The sequence below is a fragment of the Scyliorhinus torazame genome, chromosome 3 (genome assembly GCF_047496885.1).
Source record: "Scyliorhinus torazame isolate Kashiwa2021f chromosome 3, sScyTor2.1, whole genome shotgun sequence".
In the NCBI taxonomy this organism is placed as follows: domain Eukaryota; kingdom Metazoa; phylum Chordata; class Chondrichthyes; order Carcharhiniformes; family Scyliorhinidae; genus Scyliorhinus; species Scyliorhinus torazame.
Window position 1 is genome coordinate 5,506,312 of NC_092709.1, and position 23,577 is coordinate 5,529,888.

The window sequence follows — 23,577 nt, forward strand, 5'->3', positions numbered from 1 at the left end:
TTGCTTGATGGCAGCTACAAAATGGAGGAATCTCTTCTCCGTGATTTCGCACCTGAAGCACGGATGTACGGGGTGCGCGACGCCAGTGTATGTGCCGGGCATGTGACCTGGTCTCAGCCGCTGGTTCTGGGGGGGGGGGGGGGGGGAGACTCCTGTGTTCACATTTAAAGGCTGGTCGCGGCCGGCATTCTGAAAAGCCGGTCGCGGCCATTGGATGCCTCCCCCACGATCGGAACGTCGTGACCAATCGCTCGGCGACCCTCCCGACCTCTGCCCGCAACCCACCCATGCGTCGCTACCCTGAATTTGAAAAACCCTGAAGTAGAACACATGGGGACAGATATCAATAATATTGTGGCGGCTTGGGCTGTGGTCTGAACTCCATATTCTTGTCTATCCCCCCCCCCCCCCCAACCCTTGATCACTTTGTACTTTTGAAATGCAGTCGCTGTTGTAATTTGAGGACAGCAGCCATTGTGTGCACAGTAAGATCCCATAAACTACAATGTGATAATGCCAAATGCTCTTTTGCTGAAGGTGTTGGTTCAGAAGTAAGGATCAGCCAGGACTTGCTGGCTCTTTCTGACATAATACTAATAATCTTTATTGTCACAAGCAGGCTTACATTTACACTGCAATGAAGTTACTGTGAAAATCCCCTAGTCGCCACACTCCAGCCCCTGTTCGGGTACACAGAAGGAGAATTCAGAATGTCCAAATTACCTAACAGCACATCTTTCGGGACTTGTGGGAGGAAACCGGAGCACCCGGAGGAAACCCACGCAGACACGGGGAGAACGCGCAGACTCCGCACAGACAGTGACCTAAGCCGGGAATCAAAACTGGGACCCTGGCGCTGTGAAGCAACAGTGCTAACCACTGTGCTACCGTGCCGCCCCAAATTCCTCCCCGGCAGGAATTGAACCCCGGTCTCCCGTGTGACAGGCGGGGATACTAACCACCATAGTGTGGTGGCATCTTATACCTCCACCTTGGAGGGCAAGCGGGGCACTATTTAACATTTTATGCAACAGCACCTCAGAGTGCAGCTCTCCCTCCGGGATCAAGTGTCAAACGGGATTTTGTGCTAAGTCCCGGGGGTGGGACTTTTTGTTTCAGAGAGAAGAGCTCTACCCACTGAGTCACTCTGACAACTGGGGGCAATTCCAACCACTGTAGGCTGGACTTCTCATGGGCAGAACAAGGATGTCCATCTTCAGTTTGCAATCGCAAAAACAGTTCTATTTACAGGTCTGGGTAGCTATAATGTTAAGGTGAAAGGTGGAATGAATGACAATGAAGGAGCAATGTAAAGAGAAAGTGGATGACACTGGAAGGGGCAATTAGTGATGAAGGAAGCATTCATGTACTAATGCTTTCCCCGCCCACACCCCCTACAGTGCAAATACTGGATATTAAGTTTTAATGTCTGTCAAATACTTGTTTACAGAGACTTTTAATCAGGATCAGTTTTCAATTGTCAGCTACTGGCCCTGCACCACATCACCCTGCTATTTGCAGCTGTGTCTTCATCTGGCCTGGGTGCTAAACTGTGGGATTATCTAAACCTCTCCCTCTCCCTCTCCTCTAAGAATTGCTCTTCCAGACCTATTTCTTTAACCAAGGGTATGGCTGTATGCCCCTCATGTCTTTCTGTGCTGCTGGATTAACTGGAAACTGTCACTAAATCAAAGGTGCTACGTGAATGCAGTTTGTAATCTTGCTGGTGTTCCCTACATTGGATTCTGAAAATTCAGAAAGTCCTTTGTGTCAGCCTCCTGTTTACTCTCACACTGGCACATTGCCCCATGGAACCTGAGCCTCTCCATTCAATAGGCAAGGCTGGGGGTGGGGGCGGGGTGGGGGGGGGGGCTGAAGGGGTCAACACTGGTTGGCTGCAGCCTGGGCCAATCGCCACGCCGCTGCAGTTCTATCTCAGGGCAGCCAGCAAATGGGGCGGCGTCTCTGAGCGGGGGCGGGGCCTTGGCAGCAAGTGACGCTGTGATTGGTCAGTCACATGTATCCATTCCACATTTGTTTGTTACAGTGGATTGAGAAGGCAGAGAGGGAGGGAGAGACATGAACAGATAGAGACACAGACCAGAGAGAGAGAGAGAGAGAGAGACACAGAGAGAAAGACACAAACACAGAGAGACAGGGAAAGAGAGACACACACAGACAGGGACAGGGATACAGACCGACAGACACACACACACACACAGATAGAGAGAGAGACACAGACATAGATACAGAGAAAGACAAGGGCAGGGATACAGACAGACAGGACAGCGAGGGACATAGATAGAGAGACAGAGAGAGGAACAGAGAAACATAAAGGGAGAGGCACAGAGAGGGAGGGAGAAAGAGGCGATCAGAGACAGACACCGGGACAGACAGCGAGGGTAAACGCAGGGAGACAGACCCAGAGAAGCCGGATCGGGTACAGGGACACAGACAGAGTGAGGGACACAATGTGTCCCAGTGTGTGTTAGGCAGCCTGTGTCGCTGTTAGATTGCGGTGCTGTGTTAAACTGCCTCTTGCCCTGTGCGAATCTCCAGGATGGTCGCAAGCTGCTCCAAGAATAAAAGCCCTGGCTGTGTTTCCCGGCTGCTGGAGGGGGAGTGTGAGCCCCCGGAGGTCCTGGGGCATGCTGCGAGTGAGTAAACACTGTTATTGGGAGGAATCGAGCTCCTCGTTCTCCTTTCCCCCTTCCCATTATTCACTGGAGTTATTATTGCTGAACTTGCATGATTAGAATAGAAGCATTTGTTGTTCATGTGCAGCCTCTCTCTAAATAGCTTGTTGCCTTTAATGCAAAACAACTTGAAAGTAATTTGTGTTTTTCTGGTTAAAAATTAAATTGTCTTTTCTGAAACCATTCTCAATGCCCACCTCCCTCCAGATAAATGTTCCTATTGGGAGGAGCAATATTGGAGGAATCTGTCTTCAACACAATAGCTTCATTGTTGAAGTAAATTTTATTACATTGACCTTTATTTTGAGACTGTCTGCAGCTGTCTCCACTTTTTGTATTTTGTTTTGCAACTGAATGAATAAAATGGTTTCAGTATATTTCATAAGCCAAATAGTGAGTGAGGTGGTATCACTCCGGGACTTGGGGCAAATACTCTTTGTGAAGAGTCATTAGATGTGTATCAAGTTGACGGTGCTAACAGTGCTCACCTTTGCATGTGCTGGAGTGTGTTCCTTAATGTGCCCTCTTGTTCCTGGTGCATACCCTGTGATTGAATGGGTGAATTCACTGTGCACAGACCAAGACAATAACAACCTTGGCATCCTCAAAGAACAAAGAAATGTACAGCACAGGAACAGGCCCTTCGGCCCTCCAAGCCCATGCCGACCATGCTGCCCGTTAAAACTAAAATCTTCTCCACTTCCTGGGTCCGTATTGCTCTATTCCCATCAGACAGTGCGGCTCACCCTCAGACAGTGCGGCTCACCCTCAGACAGTGCGGCTCACCCTCAGACAGTGCGGCTCACCCTCAGACAGTGCGGCTCACCCTCAGACAGTGCGGCTCACCCTCAGACAGTGCGGCTCACCCTCAGACAGTGCGGCTCACCCTCAGACAGTGCGGCTCTCCCTCAGACAGTGCGGCTCACCCTCAGACAGTGCGGCTCACCCTCAGACAGTGCGGCTCACCCTCAGACAGTGCGGCTCACCCTCAGACAGTGCGGCTCACCCTCAGACAGTGCGGCTCACCCTCAGACAGTGCGGCTCACCCTCAGACAGTGCGGCTCACCCTCAGACAGTGCGGCTCACCCTCAGACAGTGCGGCTCACCCTCAGACAGTGCGGCTCACCCTCAGACAGTGCGGCTCACCCTCAGACAGTGCGGCTCTCCCTCAGACAGTGCGGCTCTCCCTCAGACAGTGCGGCTCTCCCTCAGACAGTGCGGCTCTCCCTCAGACAGTGCGGCCCTGAGACAGTGCGGCTCTCCCTCAGACGGTGCGGCTCTCCCTCAGACGGTGCGGCTCTCCCTCAGACAGTGCGGCTCTCCCTCAGACAGTGCGGCTCTCCCTCAGACAGTGCGGCTCTCCCTCAGACAGTGCGGCTCTCCCTCAGACAGTGCGGCTCACCCTCAGACAGTGCGGCTCACCCTCAGACAGTGCGGCTCTCCCTCAGACAGTGCGGCTCTCCCTCAGACAGTGCGGCTCACCCTCAGACAGTGCGGCTCACCCTCAGACAGTGCGGCTCTCCCTCAGACAGTGCGGCTCTCCCTCAGACAGTGCGGCTCTCCCTCAGACAGTGCGGCTCACCCTCAGACAGTGCGGCTCACCCTCAGACAGTGCGGCTCACCCTCAGACAGTGCGGCTCACCCTCAGACAGTGCGGCTCACCCTCAGACAGTGCGGCTCACCCTCAGACAGTGCGGCTCACCCTCAGACAGTGCGGCTCACCCTCAGACAGTGCGGCTCACCCTCAGACAGTGCGGCTCACCCTCAGACAGTGCGGCTCTCCCTCAGACAGTGCGGCTCTCCCTCAGACAGTGCGGCTCTCCCTCAGACAGTGCGGCTCTCCCTCAGACAGTGCGGCCCTGAGACAGTGCGGCTCTCCCTCAGACAGTGCGGCTCTCCCTCAGACGGTGCGGCTCTCCCTCAGACAGTGCGGCTCTCCCTCAGACAGTGCGGCTCTCCCTCAGACAGTGCGGCTCTCCCTCAGACAGTGCGGCTCTCCCTCAGACAGTGCGGCTCTCCCTCAGACAGTGCAGCTCTCCCTCCGAGGGTGCAGCTCTCCCTCAGACAGTGCGGCTCTCCCTCAGACAGTGCGGCTCTCCCTCAGACGGTGCGGCTCTCCCTCAGAGGGTGCAGCTCTCCCTCAGAGGGTGCAGCTCTCCCTCAGACAGTGCGGCTCTCCCTCAGACAGTGCGGCTCTCCCTCAGACGGTGCGGCTCTCCCTCAGACAGTGCGGCTCTCCCTCAGACAGTGCGGCTCTCCCTCAGACGGTGCGGCTCTCCCTCAGAGGGTGCGCCTCTCCCTCAGAGGGTGCAGCTCTCCCTCAGACAGTGCGGCTCTCCCTCAGACAGTGCGGCTCTCCCTCAGACAGTGCGGCTCTCCCTCAGACAGTGCGGCTCTCCCTCAGACGGTGCGGCTCTCCCTCAGACGGTGCGGCTCTCCCTCAGACAGTGCGGCTCTCCCTCAGACAGTGCGGCTCTCCCTCAGACAGTGCGGCTCTCCCTCAGAGGGTGCAGCTCTCCCTCAGACAGTGCGGCTCTCCCTCAGACAGTGCGGCTCTCCCTCAGACAGTGCGGCTCTCCCTCAGACAGTGCGGCTCTCCCTCAGACAGTGCGGCTCTCCCTCAGACGGTGCGGCTCTCCCTCAGACGGTGCAGCTCTCCCTCAGACAGTGCGGCTCTCCCTCAGACAGTGCGGCTCTCCCTCAGACAGTACGGCTCTCCCTCAGACAGTGCAGCTCTCCCTCCGAGGGTGCAGCTCTCCCTCCGAGGGTGCAGCTCTCCCTCCGAGGGTGCAGCTCTCCCTCCGAGGGTGCAGCTCTCCCTCAGACGGTGCAGCTCTCCCTCAGACGGTGCGGCTCTCCCTCAGACGGTGCGGCTCTCCCTCAGACGGTGCGGCTCTCCCTCAGACGGTGCGGCTCTCCCTCAGACGGTGCGGCTCTCCCTCAGACAGTGCGGCTCTCCCTCAGAGGGTGCAGCTCTCCCTCAGACAGTGCGGCTCTCCCTCAGACAGTGCGGCTCTCCCTCAGACAGTGCGGCCCTGAGACAGTGCGGCTCTCCCTCAGACAGTGCGGCTCTCCCTCAGACAGTGCGGCTCTCCCTCAGACGGTGCGGCTCTCCCTCAGACAGTGCGGCTCTCCCTCAGACAGTGCGGCTCTCCCTCAGAGGGTGCAGCTCTCCCTCAGAGGGTGCAGCTCTCCCTCAGACAGTGCGGCTCTCCCTCAGACGGTGCGGCTCTCCCTCAGAGGGTGCAGCTCTCCCTCAGACAGTGCGGCTCTCCCTCAGACGGTGCGGCACTCCCTCAGACAGTGCGGCTCTCCCTCAGACGGTGCGGCTCTCCCTCAGACAGTGCAGCTCTCCCTCAGACAGTGCGGCTCTCCCTCAGACGGTGCGGCTCTCCCTCAGACGGTGCGGCTCTCCCTCAGACGGTGCGGCTCTCCCTCAGACAGTGCAGCTCTCCCTCAGACAGTGCGGCTCTCCCTCAGACAGTGCGGCTCTCAGTGCCTCTCAGGTTGCACAAATTGCTGGAGTGTCGGCCTCGGTTATGTTGGGTATCTCACTGTCATTGGTGAATATTTTGGTGGATGAAGGGACATGCTCTTCTGTTTTTAGCCTTAGCTCAGTGGGGAGCACATCTGCCTCTGAGGGAGAAGATTGTAAGTTCAAGCCCCACACCAGGGCATTTGAACATAAAACTCCAGGCTGACATTCTCCCTCAGGGAGCGCTGAACTGTTGGAGGTGCCAGGCTTTGGAAGCGATATTAAACGAGGCCCCATCTGTGCTCCCCAGGTGAATATAAAAGATGCCGTAATGCTAATTTGAAGATGAGCGGGTGGGTCCCCCCAAAAGTCCTGGATAATATTTATTCCTCGACACATAATCCTCAATCAGCATCATTAAAACAGATTATCTGGTCGTTATCACATTGCTGTTTCTGCATCTTGCTGCGTGCAAATTGGCTGCTGGTTTTCCGACATGACAGCAGTCACTCCATTTTAAAAATACTTTATTGGCTGTAAGACGCTTTGAGATGCCCTGAGCTTGTGAAAGGTGCTATAGAAATGCACGACTTTCTTACCAGTGTCACATCTACCCGGGCCCTAATTGGTCACTTATGGCTGGTGCATATTAATGACATGCACCAGGTCAGTGCCACTTGCAGTATGTGAATGCTGGGTACAGGCGTCAATCAATCCAGTGGCTGGCAATAGACCCATGAGGTGAGCATGAGGGGGGCCTCACACAGGCCCCCAAAGCCTAAATCTTATTAACCAACGGTCAGAACAAGTCTGTGACCTCCTGCTGGTCCCGTCACAACGTTTGGCTGCCACTGGGTGCACGAGGACCGGACATCAATACCCCAGGGAATATCTCGGACAAATAAAGCGCTGCCTTGCTGGCGAGTGAGCCTGATGAAAATGAAGTCCATGGAAAACTGAGATGCCAGATGCTGCAAATATCCCAGGTCCCCCACCTCTCAACTTGAAGAATGGTCACCTGAATCAGAATTAAATTAATATCGACAAGTTTCAGCTGTCTAGTCTTTTTGTGGGAGTCGGGTGGGGCGGAGCGGGGATTTGGTATTGCAATGTTGGGGAAAAGGAAGAAGATGTGGGGACCAGGGATTGCATTCCTAATGGATTGCTGTTCAAAATCACTGGATCATACAGAAGGCCATGCTGACCATTCTGCGTGGACCGGCTCTTTGAAAGATCCAATTAGTCCCATTCTCCTTTCCTCTTTCATATGCATAAACCAATTCTGCGTCCTTTGGTTCCTGTCTTTCCTGCTGGTGGAAGCAGGTTCTGCCAAAGTTTAGTTAATTCTTCCCAAATTATCGCTTTAAAATGGGCAGCACGGTAGCACAGTGGTTAGCACAGTTGCTTCACAGCACCAGGGCCCCGGGTTCGATTCCCGGCTTGGGTCACTGTCTGTGCGGAGTCTGCACGTTCTCCCCGTGTGTGCGTGGGTTTCCTCCGGGTGCTCCGGTTTCCTCCCACAAGTCCCGAAAGACGTGCTGTTAGGTGAATTGGACATTCTGAATTCTCCCTCAGTGACCCGAACAGGAGCCAGAATGTGGCGACTAGGGGCTTTTCACAGAACTTCACTGCAGTGTTAATGTAAGCCTATTTGTGACAATAATGATTATTATAAAATGCAGGTGGGCAGTGATTCCTGTATAACTCAGTCACAGCCCAAGCATCAATAGGTTGTGTTTTAATTGCCATCTAAAATTTCACACTCTTTGTTTCTTCTCTGTAGATATTAATTATTGGGATCACGAGGTGACTGCGACTAATGTAAACGAGGAAGAGCAAACGTGTCTGTACTTGACCAAGCTTTTTGAGAACTCCCTGTCCAGAGCTAAGAAGACTAAGCTGAACTGCTCCGAGGTTTTAGTTCCCGAAAGATTGATCAGAAAGATAGCCAGGGACGTACTCTGCCTGTCATCCAGTGAGCCCTGTGGTCTGCGTGGATCAGTCATCTACATCAACATGGAGATTGAGAACATGTGTAAGAGGTTGGATCGGATTGTTTACGATTCTAGTGTTGTTCCAACTTTTGAATTGACATTAATATTCAAACAGGATGGGAACTCCTGGCCAAGTCTCCGAGATTTCTTTTTCATCGGTACCTGTTTCACATCTGGGTTCAGGCAAGCGCTGAAACTCAGTCCTGGGTTTTGCCTGATAAAGAAGAAACTGTATTGCTCTTCAGCCAGGACAGTTATTGAGTGCTAAAAATAGACCCACTTTATGGTGGGTTTAACTCACTTTCGCACCAGCCTAAATATTAATGCTCTTAATTTGATCCATCTTCAGTATTGCTTGTAAAAAAACATTATCTCCTTAGCAATGTGACTCCCTTCAGTGTGCCCTTGATATCTGTTATTGTTAAGGCCTTGTTTGTTGAGACATATCTTTCGCACCATCTTATATTCCAAAGAACCTGTCAGCCAATGGAATTTGACAACGATATGACCATGAGATTATATAATCACACGAATCCTGCGATCTGGAGTGGGTGGACGAATGAGGAGGAATGAGTATTGATCTGGATCAATGTCGCTCTGTCCTGGGTCATTAATCTGTTTCTGAAACAATGGGGAACCCCTTGCTCATATGTAGATGTGGGATTATTAAAGACACTGGCAGGGGTAGAAAGAACTGTGGTAGGGATTGATGCGACCATCAATTCACACGAGACGATTAGTAGAAGTGAACAGTGGTTTTAATAAGCTAGATCTGTGCCTGCCTGCGACTGCTCTGTACTGAGTGCCGCCAACAGGCAGGTTTATATACCACCCCCGAGGGGGCGGAGCCCACAGGGGCATCAACATAATACAATACAGTGGTGGATTGCAGTAGCAATACGTTCACCACAGGGGTAGAAAGTGCTGCGGTTTAATATCCCTTCCAAAAACATGGTACCTCCAACAATGGCGCGCCTTGGTGCTGAACTAAAGTTAACAGTTTAGATTGAGCTAAATGGAGTTTGAACCAACTCTGGGAGGGCTACAATTCTGTGCCAAACTGCTGGTAGATTGATGGAGAATTATTGGTCCAACCATGTCTGTGCAGCTGTCGACAGAAGTCCCTAATCTCAAGGTCAAATACGCTCACAACTGTTCTGATTACTGAAAATTTCCCTGTCTCTTTTTATCAGTTGCCTCCTCTGTAAACGAGCTGGACGGTATTGATGAGCAGAAATGGGGTTGATATATTCAGAAGTGAAAGCAGCTGCTTTACTAACAGCAGAATACTTTCTCGGGTTTTAGATGGGGGGGTTTGCGGGGCAATGGGGTGGAGGGATACATTACAATACCGAGACTCTGACTCGTGCACTAGGTTTGGGGTTCAGAGTTTGGGGGGGGGGGGTGGGGGGCGGGGGGGTGGTGGAAATCTCAATCTCACATTTGCCACTTGCACTTTTCTTCGATCAATTTGCACTTTGTGTTTGTTGAATTTGCACTATGGGTGTTCACTGCTTTGTTTGGCAATGCTTTCTAAGCTGCTGCTTTGGCAATTAGAAGAATGATTCTGAGGGTTTACTCTATCCTTCATATTCAGCTAATGCAGTAAATACATCAAAAGGAAATGATGCTTTCAAAGGAAACTTGTACATTTTTTTTGGACAATAAATGATTTTTATAACCTGACCTCTTTCAATTCTGTAGAATTTTTTTTTTAAATTAAAGCTCCAGATTATTTGAAGTGTCTGAAAGAACCAAACAAAACTGTAGCTCACAAATAAAGTCACACATTGGCCTGAGACAAATAAATGCTTCACTCAAACTAAGCAAAGTTGTGAGGCGACCTCTCCACACAAAAGGAACACAGTGATCTGGTTGTAATGTTCTTTTTAATAATCCTGTTGAAACCTCCTGAAATTCTAGATGTAACAGGCTAGATTGGCTGAGGAATCTTACTGCGCTGGATTCTCCAGTCGCGTGTTCCTCGCCGACAGCGGGACTGCTTGGAGTCCGTGGCCTGGTCCATGTTCAACAACTCAGCGACCAACCGAAGCGAGTGTGCCACTACCATCACAGACTTCATCAGCAAGTGTGTCGAGGACTGCGTGCCAAAGAAGATAGTACGTACGTTACCCGACTGGAAACCATGGCCGGGATTCTCCCGCAATTGGCGGGACGGCCCGACGCCGGCGCCAAGAGCAGCGCTAACCACTCCGGTGTCGGGCCGCCCGGAAGTTGCGGAATCCTCAGCACATCCGGGGGCTAGGCTGGCGTCGGCGGGGTTGGCGCCGCGGCAACCGGCGCCGAAGGGCCGCCGTGGGTCGGCGCATGCGCAGAACCGCCGGTGTGTTTCCTGCGCATGTGCGAAGGGTTTCTTCTCCGCGCCGGCCATGGCGGAGCCTTACAGAGGCCGGCGCGGAGGAAAGAGTGCCCCCATGGCACAGGCCCGCCCGCAGATCGGTGGGCCCCGATCACAGGCCAGGCCGCCCCCCCCCCCAGAGCCAGAACCCCCCCCGCCCCCCCCCCCCCCCCCCCCAGGGCCAGAACCCCCCGCGCCCCCCCCCCCCCCCCCAAGGACTCCGCTAACCGCCCTCCAAGCCAGGTCCCGCCGGGATGACCCATGTCCTTTTCACGCCGGCGGGACTGGCCGAAAACGGTCGGCCGCTCAGCCCATCGGGCCCGGAGAATTGTCGGGGGGGGGGGGGGGGCGGCCGCTGCCAACGGCCCCCGACCGGCGCGGCGTGATCCCCGCCCCCGCCCGAAAATCGTCGCCGGAGAATTTGGCAGCCAGCCGCGGGGCGGGATTCACGCCGACCCCCGGCGATTCTCCGACCCGGGGGGGGGGGGGGGTCTGAGATTCCCGCCCCACGGTTTAATCAGGAGATTCACTCTCTACTGAAGACCAGATCTGAGGCGTTCAAGTCAGGTGACCCTGACCTAGACAAGAAATCCACGTACGACCTCCGCAAGGTCATCACGGACACGAAGACCAGACCTAAGCTAGAGTCACAGACTATTGACACGGACTCTTGTCGGTTGTGGCAAGGCTTAAACAACATAACGGGCTACAAAAAAAGCTGAGAAGAATCTCCGGCGGCAGCGCACCCCTCCCCGATGAACTCAATGCATTCAATGCTTGTTTCGAGCAGGAAACCAAAAAATCATTGTCAACTGCCTCAACAATCTCGGACACACCCATACCCACCGTCACAGCTTCAAAAGTCAGATCAGCCTCATGAAAGTGAACCCTCGGAAAGCAACGGGCAACTGACGGATGGGTCTGCGGACATCTTCAACCTCCCCCTGCTCCGTTCTGAGGTTCCCACCTGCTTCAAGAAGACCACCGTCATACCGGTGCCAAAGAAGGACCAGGAAACGTGCCTCAATGACTACCATACGGTGGCCTTGATATCTGTCATTATGAAGTGCTTCGAGAGGTCGATCATGAGACACATCAACTTCATACTCCCAGAACACCTAGATCCACAGCAATTCGCATACCACAACCGGTCCACAGCAGACACCATCTCCCTGGGCCTACACTCATCCCTGGAGCATCTCGACAACAAGGACTCCTACATCAGACTCCTATTTATTGACTGCAGCTCCGCCTTCATCACCAGAATCCCAGCCAAGCTCATATCAAAACTCCCAAACCTAGGACTTGGCTCCTCCCTCTGCAATTGGATCCTCGACTTCCTGACCCATAGACCACACTCCGTAAGGACAAACAGCAACACCTCCTCCATGATAGTCCTCAATACCGGGGTCCGCAAGGCTGCGTACTTAGCCCCCTACTATACTCCCTACACACATGACTGTGTGGCAAAATCCAGTTCCAACTCCATCTACAAGTTTGGTGATGACACGACCATAGTGGGTCAGATCTTGAACAACGATGAGTCAGAGTACAGGAGGGAGATAGAGAACCTAGTGGAGTGGTGTAATGACAACAATCTCTCCCTCAATGCCAGCAAAACTAAAGAGCTGATCATTGACTTCAGGAAGCAAAGTACCGGGGCAGCACGGTAGCATTGTGGATAGCACAATTGCTTCACAGCTCCAGGGTCCCAGGTTCGATTCCGGCTTGGGTCACTGTCTGTGCAGAGTCTGCACATCCTCCCCGTGTGTGTGTGGGTTTCCTCTGGGTGCTCCGGTTTCCTCCCACAGTCCAAAGATGTGCAGGTTAGGTGGATTGGCCATGATAAATTGCCCTTCGTTTCCAAAATTGCCATTAGTGTTGGGTGGAGGTGTTGACCTTGGGCAGGGTGCTCTTTCCAAGAGCCGGTGCAGACTCGATGGGCCGAATGGCCTTCTTCTGCACTGTAAATTCTATGATAATTTTATCTATGATAATTTACTGTACACACCCCTGTCTGCATCAACGGAGCCAAGGTGGAGATGGTTGACAGTTTCAAATTCCTAGGGGTGCACATCTCCAAAAATCTGTCCTGGTCCACCCACATCGACGCTACCACCAAGAAAGCACAACAGCGCCTATACTTCCTCAGAGAATTTGGCATGTCCACATTGACTCATGGCAATTTTTGCTGATGCACCATAGAAAGCATCCTATCGGGCTGCATCACAGCCTGGTATGGCAACTGCTCGGCCCAGGACCGCAAGAAACTTCAGACAGTCCATCACACGAACCTGCCTCCCATCCATTGACTCCATCTACACCTCCCGCTGCCTGGGGAAAGCGGGCAGCATAATCAAAGATCCCTCCCACCCGGCTTACTCACTCTTCCAACTTCTTCCAGCGGGCAGGAGATACGAAAGTCCGAGAACACGCACGGACAGACTCAAAAACAGCTTCTTCCCCACTGTCTCCAGACTCCTAAACGATCCTCTTATGGACCGAACTGATCTCTCCACACATCTTCACTACTGAGCAGTACTACATTCTGTATGCTTCACCCGATGTCTGTGTCTATGTATTTACATTGTGTATTTATGTTTGTCCTATGTTTTAATGTATGTAGCGATCTGTCTGGACTGTACGCAGAACAATACTTTTCACTCCACCTCGGTCCCTGTGGCAATAAACAAATCCAAAGGGATTCTCCGTCTGCGCCTCCTATCAGATTTGCCATTGTGGCCACCGCCACGCCATCGCAAACCCGCCGGTGGAGAATGCCACCCATCATGTTTAAACAACCTCTCTAAAGATAAGGAATTCTCGACTTGTACAATTCTTTCTATGGTGGTTTTAAAGTTAAGTCTGCAGGTGTCAAGAGGTTCAAACAAACAAAGAGCTTTATTGGAAGATGTTAACAGTTCAGGCTGCCCATTTTTGCAAGCAAATGGCCGATGGTGTCACGTGATCCGTCTCTTAAAGGGCCCTGGTCCACTGCAAGGCTGCCAGCGAGCAAACACTAGAAATATCCTGAATACACAACACGTTCCCTCCCCCCTTTAAATCAATGATCCCTGATATAATAAACCGAATAACATCAACAATCAATCACCAACAGTCAATACATCGGACACTTCAGAGGCCGTCGTTCTCTGTGTGGTTGTCGGTGAACCCCCGGCGTCTGCCTTTCAGTCCTTGTTGCAACCTCTGGGGCGAAATTCTCCGGAAACGGCGCGATGTCTGCCGACTGGCGCCCAAAACGGCGCAAATCAGTCGGGCATCGCACCGCCCCAAAGGTGCGGAATGCTCCGCATCTTTGGGGGCCGAGCCCCAACCTTAAGGGGCTAGGCCCGCGCCGGATGAATTTACGCCCCGCCAGTTGGCGGAAAAGGCCTTTGGTGCCCTGCCAGCTGGCGCGGAAATGACATCTCCAGGCGGCGCATGCGCGGGAGCGTTAGCGGCCGCTGACAGTTTCCCACGCATGCGCAGTGGAGGGAGTCTCTTCCGCCTCCGCCATGGTGGAGACCGTGGCGGAGGCGGAAGGGAAAGAGTGCCCCCACGGCACAGGGCCGCCCGCAGATCGGTGGGCCCCGATCGCGGGCCAGGCCACCGTGGGGCACCCCCCGGGGCCAGATCGCCCCGCACTCCCCCTCCCCCCCCCCCCCCCCCCCCCCCCAGGACCCCAGAGCCCGCCCGCGCCACCTTGTCCCGCCGGTAAGGTAGGGGTGGTGGGGGGGGGGGGGGGCACCGCCAACCGGCGCGCCGCGATTCCCGCCCCCGCCAAATGTCCGGTGGTGGAGAATTCGGCAACCGGCGGGGGTGGGATTCACGCCAGCCCGGCGATTCTCCGACCCGGCAGGGGGTCGGAGAATTTCGCCCCTGGTCTTTGATTTGGTTTGGACCTCGTCCGTGGCCGTCTTAACCCGAGTCGATGTAGTGATCAAGCGAAAGCGCAATGTTGCCGGGAATCCTTTGACAGGCTTCTCGCGGACCTCCCGACAGCCTCCGCGCCTCTCGGTATTCACCGACATCCTGCGAGATGTCGGAGTTGGAACTCCGCCCCAAAAGAGGCAGGACTAAATAGCACTCGCGGAGGTAGGTCATAAATCTACTTACGACCTTCCTGCGGGGATCCATTGGCCTCTGTCAATTCTCCATTCTCCCCAGGGAGGCTGCAGCCAGGCGCCAATCAGTGCGGGTCCACACAAACGTGGGCCAGGCGCTAAGGTACCCGGGGAGGGGAGGGGTGTCCTGGGCCATCAGAGATCCCTGGGTGGGGGGGAGGCCTGGGCCATCAGAGATCCCTGGGGGGGGGCCTGGGCGATCAGAGATCCCTGGGGGGCGCCCTGGGCCATCAGAGATCCCTGAGTTGGGGGGGGGGGCTGGGCCATCAGAGATCCCTGGGGGGGGCCCTGGGGCATCAGAGATCCCTGGTCAGGGTAAGTGCAGGGTGGCTCCCTGACCCTCCCTCTGGAATGTGGGCATCTTGGCACTGTCCAGCTGGCACATTGGCACTACCACCTTGGCTCTGCCCAGCTGGCTGGAGCACTGCCTGGGCACCAGGGTGGCAGTGCCAGGGTGCCTGAGTGCCAGGGTGGCAGTGCCAAGGGTCAGGGGCCGAGGGGGACCATGCCCATGTAATGAGGGTGAAGGATGGGGGAGTGAAGAGCCGATACGTAGGGGCCTCCAGGAGGTTGGGGGCGAGGGGAGGGAGTGATGGGTGGGAGTCCTGGAAGGGAAGGAGTGCTGTAAGGGCGTTTGGGGAGCCTAATGAGGGGGGGGGCCCCATAGCGGGGTGCCCTCACTTGGAATGTGTGAGGTAGTGTCCCATGTGTGTGGAGGGTGACATTGCCCATGGGGGGGGGGGGCGGGGGGGTGCCACTCGCTCACTTAGAGATCGTGGCACCCTTTCAAAATGGCGGCCCGATCTCTGGGTTCAGCGCGCCAGTGAAGAATAGAATTCTGGGCTGGATTCTCCGTTGTTGGGACAATGTCTCCACATCATCGTAAAAACTGTGGACTTTCATGCCGGAAAAACAGGCGAGGAAGGGCCACATATTCCTAGCCCTGCAGGGGGCTAGCGGTGGACCGTCGGGAAGCTCGCAGCTTTTGCTGAAGATACGGGATTGCTGCACCTCCGGTTCGGAGGCCGCATATGCGAACGGCGGTGGCCTCCAGCGGCCTCCAGCGGCTGCGCCGTGCTCCATGGCGGACTCAGACTGCGGAGCTGGACCTTAAACATAGTGCCCCCGTCGGCCGCGCACCCGACCTCGCCCCCCCCGCCCAGAAATTGCCGGATCACGTATAAGGCCCCCCTGCCCTCCGATCGACCTGCCCCCGACCTGGGTGGCCGCAGCCACCACGCGAGTTTCCCGACCGGCAGGACCGTGTTAGATCCACGCCGTCAGTACTTTGGCCGGTCGGGGGCGGAGCGAGCCTCCAGCAATGGCCGCAGGTCGGTGATATGCAGCGCAGCGTACTCGGAGTCCGCCACCTTGCAGGGCCCGGAAGATCAGGGAAGCAGCGGCGTTCCCGATTTCGTGAATCTGGGAAGCGGCGCCGGTCCCGATTTTGTGAATCTGGGAGGCGGCGCCGGTCCCCGATTTCGTAAATCTGGGAAGCGGCGCCGGTCCCGATCTCGTAAATCTGGGAAGCGGCGCCGGTCCTGCTTTTGTGCGCCAAAATGGATTCTCCGCCCTGGCGCTGGCTGTGATTTCGGCGTCGGGGTGCAGAGAATCCAGCCCTCGAAGTGTGGCCTAAACCGGTGAGAAACTCCCCAGGGCCCAAAAGGTTTACTCCGTGTGATTGAATAGCGGTGGGGCACTCACCATCAGAGCCGGTGGTGAACTCCCTGAAAAACCCGCCACAAATGAGCTTAGAAAGTTTTCGGAGAATCGTGACCCTGAGGTTTACTCGATGCCGGGTTCTCCACTGAGGCACTGCTTTCCCCAGTTGGGTCGATTAGTGTCAGGTTGTCCGGAAGATCCAGGTCATCGCTTGGCACAGCTGGATTTGGATTCTCTGTGGGTTCTGTTTCTGGCGCATTGGTCCTGGTGCCCAGACGGTGATCAGCTTGACTTCTCCATGTTACATTGTCTGCGGTTTGTGTGGTGTGAGAGACCAGTCCGCTCTCTGCTCGAATGGGGGCAGGTATCCACTTTTCACTTGTGCCAGAATGAATTTCCAGCACGATCTCAGCCCCCCAGTGCAGGACATCTTCCGAAGTATGGTCCCGACGGGGATAAACTCTCCGAGGCCCCAAAAGCACGGCTAAGTGACATTGAAAAGCGGTGTCAATCTTGCCACTGCAGCCATCGCGAAACACCCCAACAAACACGCCCGGAACCCAACTTTTTGGGGGGTGAATCTTGAGGAAGATGCAGGAAGATGATCTGTGCTACTGTCACATGTCAAAATGGGAGATCTATTTCATTATGAGCTAAAATTCCAGTTCCGTAGCTTCATCACAAAGACTGCCTCTGTAACATTGCCTGTTTTCATCCAAGTTTCAGCTCACCTGCTACTGACACCCTCAACCTTACTTTGGTCACCTCTACACTTAACAACCCCACTGTTTTTCCTGTCTGGCCATCCATCTTGCACCCGCCATAAAATTCAGCAGATTCAAAATTCAGCAGCCCATATCCTCACTTGTGTTTACACATCACCCAACCCTTGCTGATCTATATTGCTGCCCGGTCTGGAAACATCTCCATTATAAAATTCTCCGCCTCCTTTTTGAAAAGCCTTCCTGTCCTTGTAACCTTTCAGCAGTGCTGTTAGACTCTGCATTCCTTCATCTCTAACCTCGGGTACATTCTCCATTCCTGTTGCTCCGCCATTGACGGCCATGCCTTCAGCTGAACTAAGGTTTGGAATTCCCTCCCTAAACCTCTCCGTCTCTACCGCTAGCCCTCCTTTAAGATCCTCCTTAAAATCTAACTCTTTGGCAAACGTGTCCTAATATCTCCTTATGTGTCAATGTTTGTCTGAAATATTGGCTAGTGCTCTAAATCAATCATTGACTCTGGTCATTGTTACAACACTTGCAGAGGTCACAGAGTGTGAACCATCCGGCTCCCCATGACCTCCACAGAGTGCGAACGTCTCCGGTAACGGGGAAGGGGAAGCCCTCATACTATAAGTCGGGGCGGGAGACCCTTCGAGGAGTGGCGAGAGTTAGTGTTTGTGTCAATAAACCAGTATTTTTGCATCCTACCCTTTGTTCCGTGTGTGTTCAGTCGGGATGGATTCTACAGTCACAAATTGCACAGCCTCATAATCTGTCTCTGCCCTACCAGCAGTGAACTTCAAAGAATATTCATGTTCATCAAACCAAACTCAACCGCTGCACTTTGTAGGTGGCAAGTTACCTTGCACAGATTTACTTTTCAGAATTCTGCTGATTTAATTCTCTTTTTAAAAAACCTGTCCTATGATTTCCATTCCAATTGGTGAAGTTGTCAGGAATGTAGGTTGATATTGTTGTGCAGTGCCATGGTCCCTTTAAGAGTTGAGTCACGTGATAGTCCGTGACGTCATTGGCTACTTCGCGGGTTAAGAGTCAGTCCAGACTCAGCCTCTGTCCAGTTAAAAAACAACTAATGAACCTCTGTTGATTATTACGCTCAACCCACGTGCTTCAGCAATTCCTTTTATCCTGCAGGTACAATACTCAACAGAAATGGATGATTAAATTCTCAGGACATTGCCCAAGAATTTGCTGGATTGTCAATAGTTAGGTTTATTTTTGCAACCTTCAGGGCAGCACGGTGACGCAGTGGTTAGCCCTGCTGCCTCACGGCGCCGAGGTCCCAGGTTCGATCCCGGCTCTGGGCCACCGTCCGTGTGGAGTTTGCATATTCTCCCCGTGTCTGCGTGGGTTTCACCCCAACAACCCAAAGATGTGCAGGGTAGGTGGATCGGCCATGATAAGTTGCCCCTTCATTGGAAAAAAATAGTAATTGCGTATTCTAAATTTTTTTTTTAAACGGCATGGTGAATGAAGGGAGTGGATATCTGGAACCTCAGTGAGCAAGGGAACCAACAGTTTATTTCCTTAACTATAATGTTTATTTTTGTCATAACTAAGCTTACATTAACACTGCAACGAGGTTACTGTGAAAATCCTTTGGTCGCCACACTCCGGCGCCTGTCCGGGTACACAGAGGGAGAATTCAGAATGTCCAATCCACCTAACCTGCACGTCTTTGGACTGTGGACGGAAACCGGAGCACCCGGAGGAAACCCACGCAGACACGGGGAGGACGTGCAGGCTCCGCACAGACAGTGACCCAAGCCGGGAATCGAACCTGGGACCCTAATAAAAACAAAAGTGCTCACTCACTTACTCTGGGGCACAATTGCTTCACAGCTCCAGGGTCCCAGGTTCGATTCCGGCTTGGGTCACTGTCTGTGCGGAGTCTGCACATCCTCCCCGTGTCTGCGTGGGTTTCCTCCGGGTGCTCCGGTTTCCTCCCACAGTCCAAAGATGTGCAGGTTAGGTGGATTGGCCATGATAAATTGCCCTTAGTGTTGGGTGGGGTTACTGGGTTATGGGAATAGGGTGGAGGTGTGGACCTTGGGTAGGGTGCTCTTTCCAAGAGCTGGTGCAGACTCGATGGGCCGAATGGCCTCCTTCTGCACTGTAAATTCTGTGACTAAGGGAGCAAATAGAAAAAAATTAAATAAATTTTTTAAAAATCACTTATCAATTTACTACCTGTAGGAATGAGATTCCACGGGTTCATAGAGATCACAGAATTTACAGTGCAGAAGGAGGCCATTCGGCCCATCGAGGCTGCACCGGCTCTTGATTGATCCCTTTCTGGGCCAGAGAGGTTGAGAGGAATTACAGCAACACAAACCTCCTCATTTTAAGAGCAGGTCTGTGGCTGGGAATTCTACTGAGGCTACCTCGCCTCCTGACTTCACAAAGTGTGTTAAACTCAAAGTCACTGTGACAGCAACAGGAGGCAGAGCCCATGGTCTTCTCCTAAACCTTTGCTATATTATGACCAAGGGGGAGCAGACTTAAACTGTTCAGCTCTCACTAAAGAGGTTCCTGATATATCTATATATATTTTTTAAATGAGAGCCGGTAGCCTAGCAACTACAAAGAAAAGTGCATTCAAAGGAAGATTGAGAATTGCTTCTGCCTGTGAATATTTATCCCCAAGGTTGGATATCAGCCAAGTCAAAATCCCGTGACCTTAACATTTGCAGAAGGAACATGCAGATTGGCCAATGTGCAGAAAGTTAGGTGGTGTCATTGCACAAAAATCATGCTGTCTTGGCAATGAAGCAGAATGTCATGTGGCAGGAGTGATGTCAATGAGAGGTTGGATTCACTCCGAATCCTGCTGGACTGCAGAGGCAGGGCCTGCTCCCAGCTCAGGCAAAGAACCTGAACGGTGGACTGGGACCTCAGCAAGCTCACAGTCTTTCAGGAGGCTTACCGCGGCTTACCCAGTTTCCTAGGTAGAAAACTGACAGTGACCCAAAGGAAAATAGTCAGAGATGTGGCTTCGCTGCAAGGAATTAAAAGATTTCACAATGAATATCTTTGACCGGAGATATGTCAGAGAAAAAGAGAGTGTTTATTTATATCGTGCCTTTAAAATCCTCAGGGCACGCCAGAGTGTTTTACAGCTAATTGATGTGTTGTTATTGTTGACATGGCAAAAAGGCAGCCGCCAATTTTCACACAGCAAGATCCCATAAAAAGCATGATAATGATGAGATAATCTGTGAGAGACACAATCTGGCTGGCACAGTGGTTAACACTGCCAACTCACAGGACCAGGCACCCAATTCCGGCCTCCGGGTGCTCCGGTTTCCTCCCACAGTCCAAAGATGTGCGGGTTCGGTGGATTGGCCATGATCAATTGCCCCTTACTGTCGAAAGATCTGCAGATTCGGTGGGGTTATGGAGATAGGGCAGGGGAGTGGGCCGAGGTGGGGTGCTGTTTCGGAGGGTCGGTGCAGACTCGATGGGCTGAATGGCCTCCTTCTGCACTGTAGGGCTTCTATGTTTCTGTGACCAGGACACCGAGATAAATCCCCAGATCTTCTTTGAAATAGTGGCCACATGAAAGGGCAGGCAGGACTTTGGTTTAATACCTCATCCAGAAGGCGGAGCCTCCAACAGTGCAGCACTCCCTCAGCACTGTAAGTGCAGAACTGTTACTAGTGAACAAACCACAGGGGGAAGGTTTCCAAGCACATGCTCGGCACCTGCAACTCTGAATTACAACAAATTGATAAACCTAATTCAAATCATCTGTCCCCATGAATCCCAGTTAAAAGAAAGTAATGGAGATAAAATATTCTCTTCTTCCTCTTTAGCTATGCAGTTGCAAAGAGCAACAACTCACATTAGATAGCACTTTTTAATGGAGAAAAGATCTAAAGGTTTCACAGGAGCATTTAGCAAACAAAATCTGCTACAGCTTCATAAGGAACTGTCAGGACCAAGGTCTTAGTTGAGGAGGTCAGGCTTGAGGAGCATCTTAAAGGGGTTAGTGAGTGAGAAAGATTTAGGAAGAGAATTCTAGAGCTTTAGAATCCCGGCAGCTGAAGAGGCGATCGTCAATTTTGGGATATACAAGAGGATCGACCAAGATGTCACAGGAACCTAGCAACAGGCGGAGGCCATTCAACTACTCAACTCTGGTCCATCACTTAATGGGCTGATCTGTACCCTAGCACCACACCAACTTGGCGCCACCTCCTTTAACACCTTTGATGTATCCAGAAGAGTAAAGCTTCAATGTTGCAGATCTCTGGAATGAGGAGACGACTTATTTGCGAGTAGGTGAGACTGCGATGGGATGATGAAAGACTTGCCTCCTTTGTGATAGTACAACCGTGGCAGCTGTAAAACAGCTGACGGCAAACTTTCGGAGGGTAAGAAATGGCACATTCTAAATACTCAGCCACTCCCTGCAGTGAATGAAAGAATTCACAATTAAATAGCACATTTCATGACATCCTAAAGCATTTCCCAGCCAATGAAGTACGTTTGAAGTGTAGCCATTGCTGTAATAGATGTGCGGTAAAATGGACAGTGGCCCACATTTTGGACACAAAATGAAATTGGACATTCTAATTTAAAAATTGGCCATTTTAAATCAAATTACAGTCAGCTCCAGGACTGGCCTGGTGGGAACTCGCACTTGGCCAAGTTCGAATATAATGAACACAGACAGACTGACAGGGCATGTCTGGACCTGCCCTGTCGTAGAGTATTATAGAATTTACAGTGTAGCAAGAGGCCATTCAGCCCATCGAGGCTGCACCGGCCTTTGGAAAGAGCGTCCTGCTTAAGCTCACGCCTCCCTCCCATCCCCGTAACCCCCACCTAACCTTTTAGACACTAAGGGACAATTTATCATGGCCAATCCACCTAATCTGCACATCTTTGGACTGTGGGAGGAAACCGGAGCACCCGGAGGAAACCCATGCACACACGGGGAGAACGTGCAAACTCTGCACAGACAGTGACCCAAGATCGGAATTGAACCCGGGACCCTGTAGCTGTGAAGCAGCAGTGCTAACCACTGTGCCACCGTGTCGCCCAATCATCCATCAATCACTGTCAATCACCCATCAATCACTGTCAATCACCCATCAATCACTGTCAATCACCCATCAATCACTGTCAATCACCCGTCAGGAGATAATCAATCGTATTCATAAGGGTCGATTGTTTTAAGTTGCCCAGATGAAGCTAGACATTCCGGCTGCCAGTTTTCCCGCTGGTACCATATATGGAGAGAGATTACGTGCAAACAATATACCCTAGGAATGGACCCCTGGGGTTGGGTTCCTGGTGTCCTGCAGAGTTCGGCAACACCGTTGGGTATTGCGACCCCTTCCCCGAGAGCTCATCGACTGAGGGCCAGAGAACTTTCTGGCAAGGCAAGTAGAAGGATATAAAAATCGACCACCAGGACCCTCCCCAGCAAAGACTCGCAGAGGTAGCAGAGAAGATTGGAACCGATCAGAGACAGAAGGAAGCAGCGTGTGAGACCCACATTCACGGACGAAGGCCCCGAGGAATCAAGCCTCAGAGAATCAGACCAGCAGCTGATCTGAGTCCGTTGGCTCAGGTAGTATTATGAATTTTGGGAACATTTTGGACTGTTTTGGGATAATTTAAGAAGGGTAACTGGTTTTACTGTTTGATAAATAAATTTGGTTGAACCATGCACTTGTATTTGTCCTTTGTTCACCTGGCAAAGAAAGACACTGGGTAAAACCTTGAGTAATAAACTGGTCGAAGTGTCTGAGGTTTTACAGAGAACATGGGGCAGTAAGTTTGTGCACAGCATGATCCACATATTTCCTTTAAAAGGGCCCCTCTTTTATTGTTTATCTGCTTAAAGGCTGACATAAAAACTCCTGTCAAATATAAAATGAAGATTACGCCCAAGATACCATTGAGTTTGTGCTGATTAGGTTTCTGCTCATATTTATTCTCATCATCATAAATCAGTACATTGGGAATGTGTAATAGAGCGTACTGTAATCGTTTAATTTATACTTTGCATTCAAGAGCATTCCTTTTGCGTTTAAAAACATTAACCAACCACTTATCGATATCTCCAACAAGAAAGAATCGAGCCATATCCCCTTGACATTCAATGGCATTACCATCGCTGAATCCCCCACAATCAACATCCTGGGGGTTACCATTGACCAGAAACTGAACTGGACCCAGCCACATTAATACTGTGGCTACCAGGGCAGGTCAGAGGCTGGGAATCCTGCGGAGAGTAACTCACCTCCTGATTCCCCAAAGCCTGTCCAATATCTACAAGTGAGGAATGTGATAGAGTGCTGCTCCAACACGCATGAAGCTCAACACAATCTAGGACAAAGCGGCTCGCTTTAAAAAAAAAAATTTAGACTACCCAATTTATTTTTTCTAATTAAGGGGCAATTTAGCGTGGCCAATCCACCTACCCTGCACATCGTTGGGTTGTGGGGGTGAGACCCACGCAGACACGGGGAGAATGTGCAAACTCCACACGGACAGTGACCCGGAGC

The 23,577-nt window shown here is 52.4% G+C and overlaps 1 protein-coding gene across 1 annotated transcript; it reads left to right on the forward strand.

The window, feature by feature from the left end:
- Positions 1 to 2,056: 2,056 nt before the first annotated feature.
- Positions 2,057 to 9,543, forward strand: LOC140408260 (DNA damage-inducible transcript 4-like protein). The gene is made up of 2 exons (XM_072495221.1): positions 2,057 to 2,657; positions 7,955 to 9,543. The coding sequence occupies exons 1-2, from the start codon at positions 2,561 to 2,563 to the stop codon at positions 8,431 to 8,433; spliced, it is 576 nt and encodes a 191-aa protein (XP_072351322.1). The 5' UTR covers positions 2,057 to 2,560; the 3' UTR covers positions 8,434 to 9,543.
- The last annotated feature ends 14,034 nt before the right edge of the window (positions 9,544 to 23,577 follow it).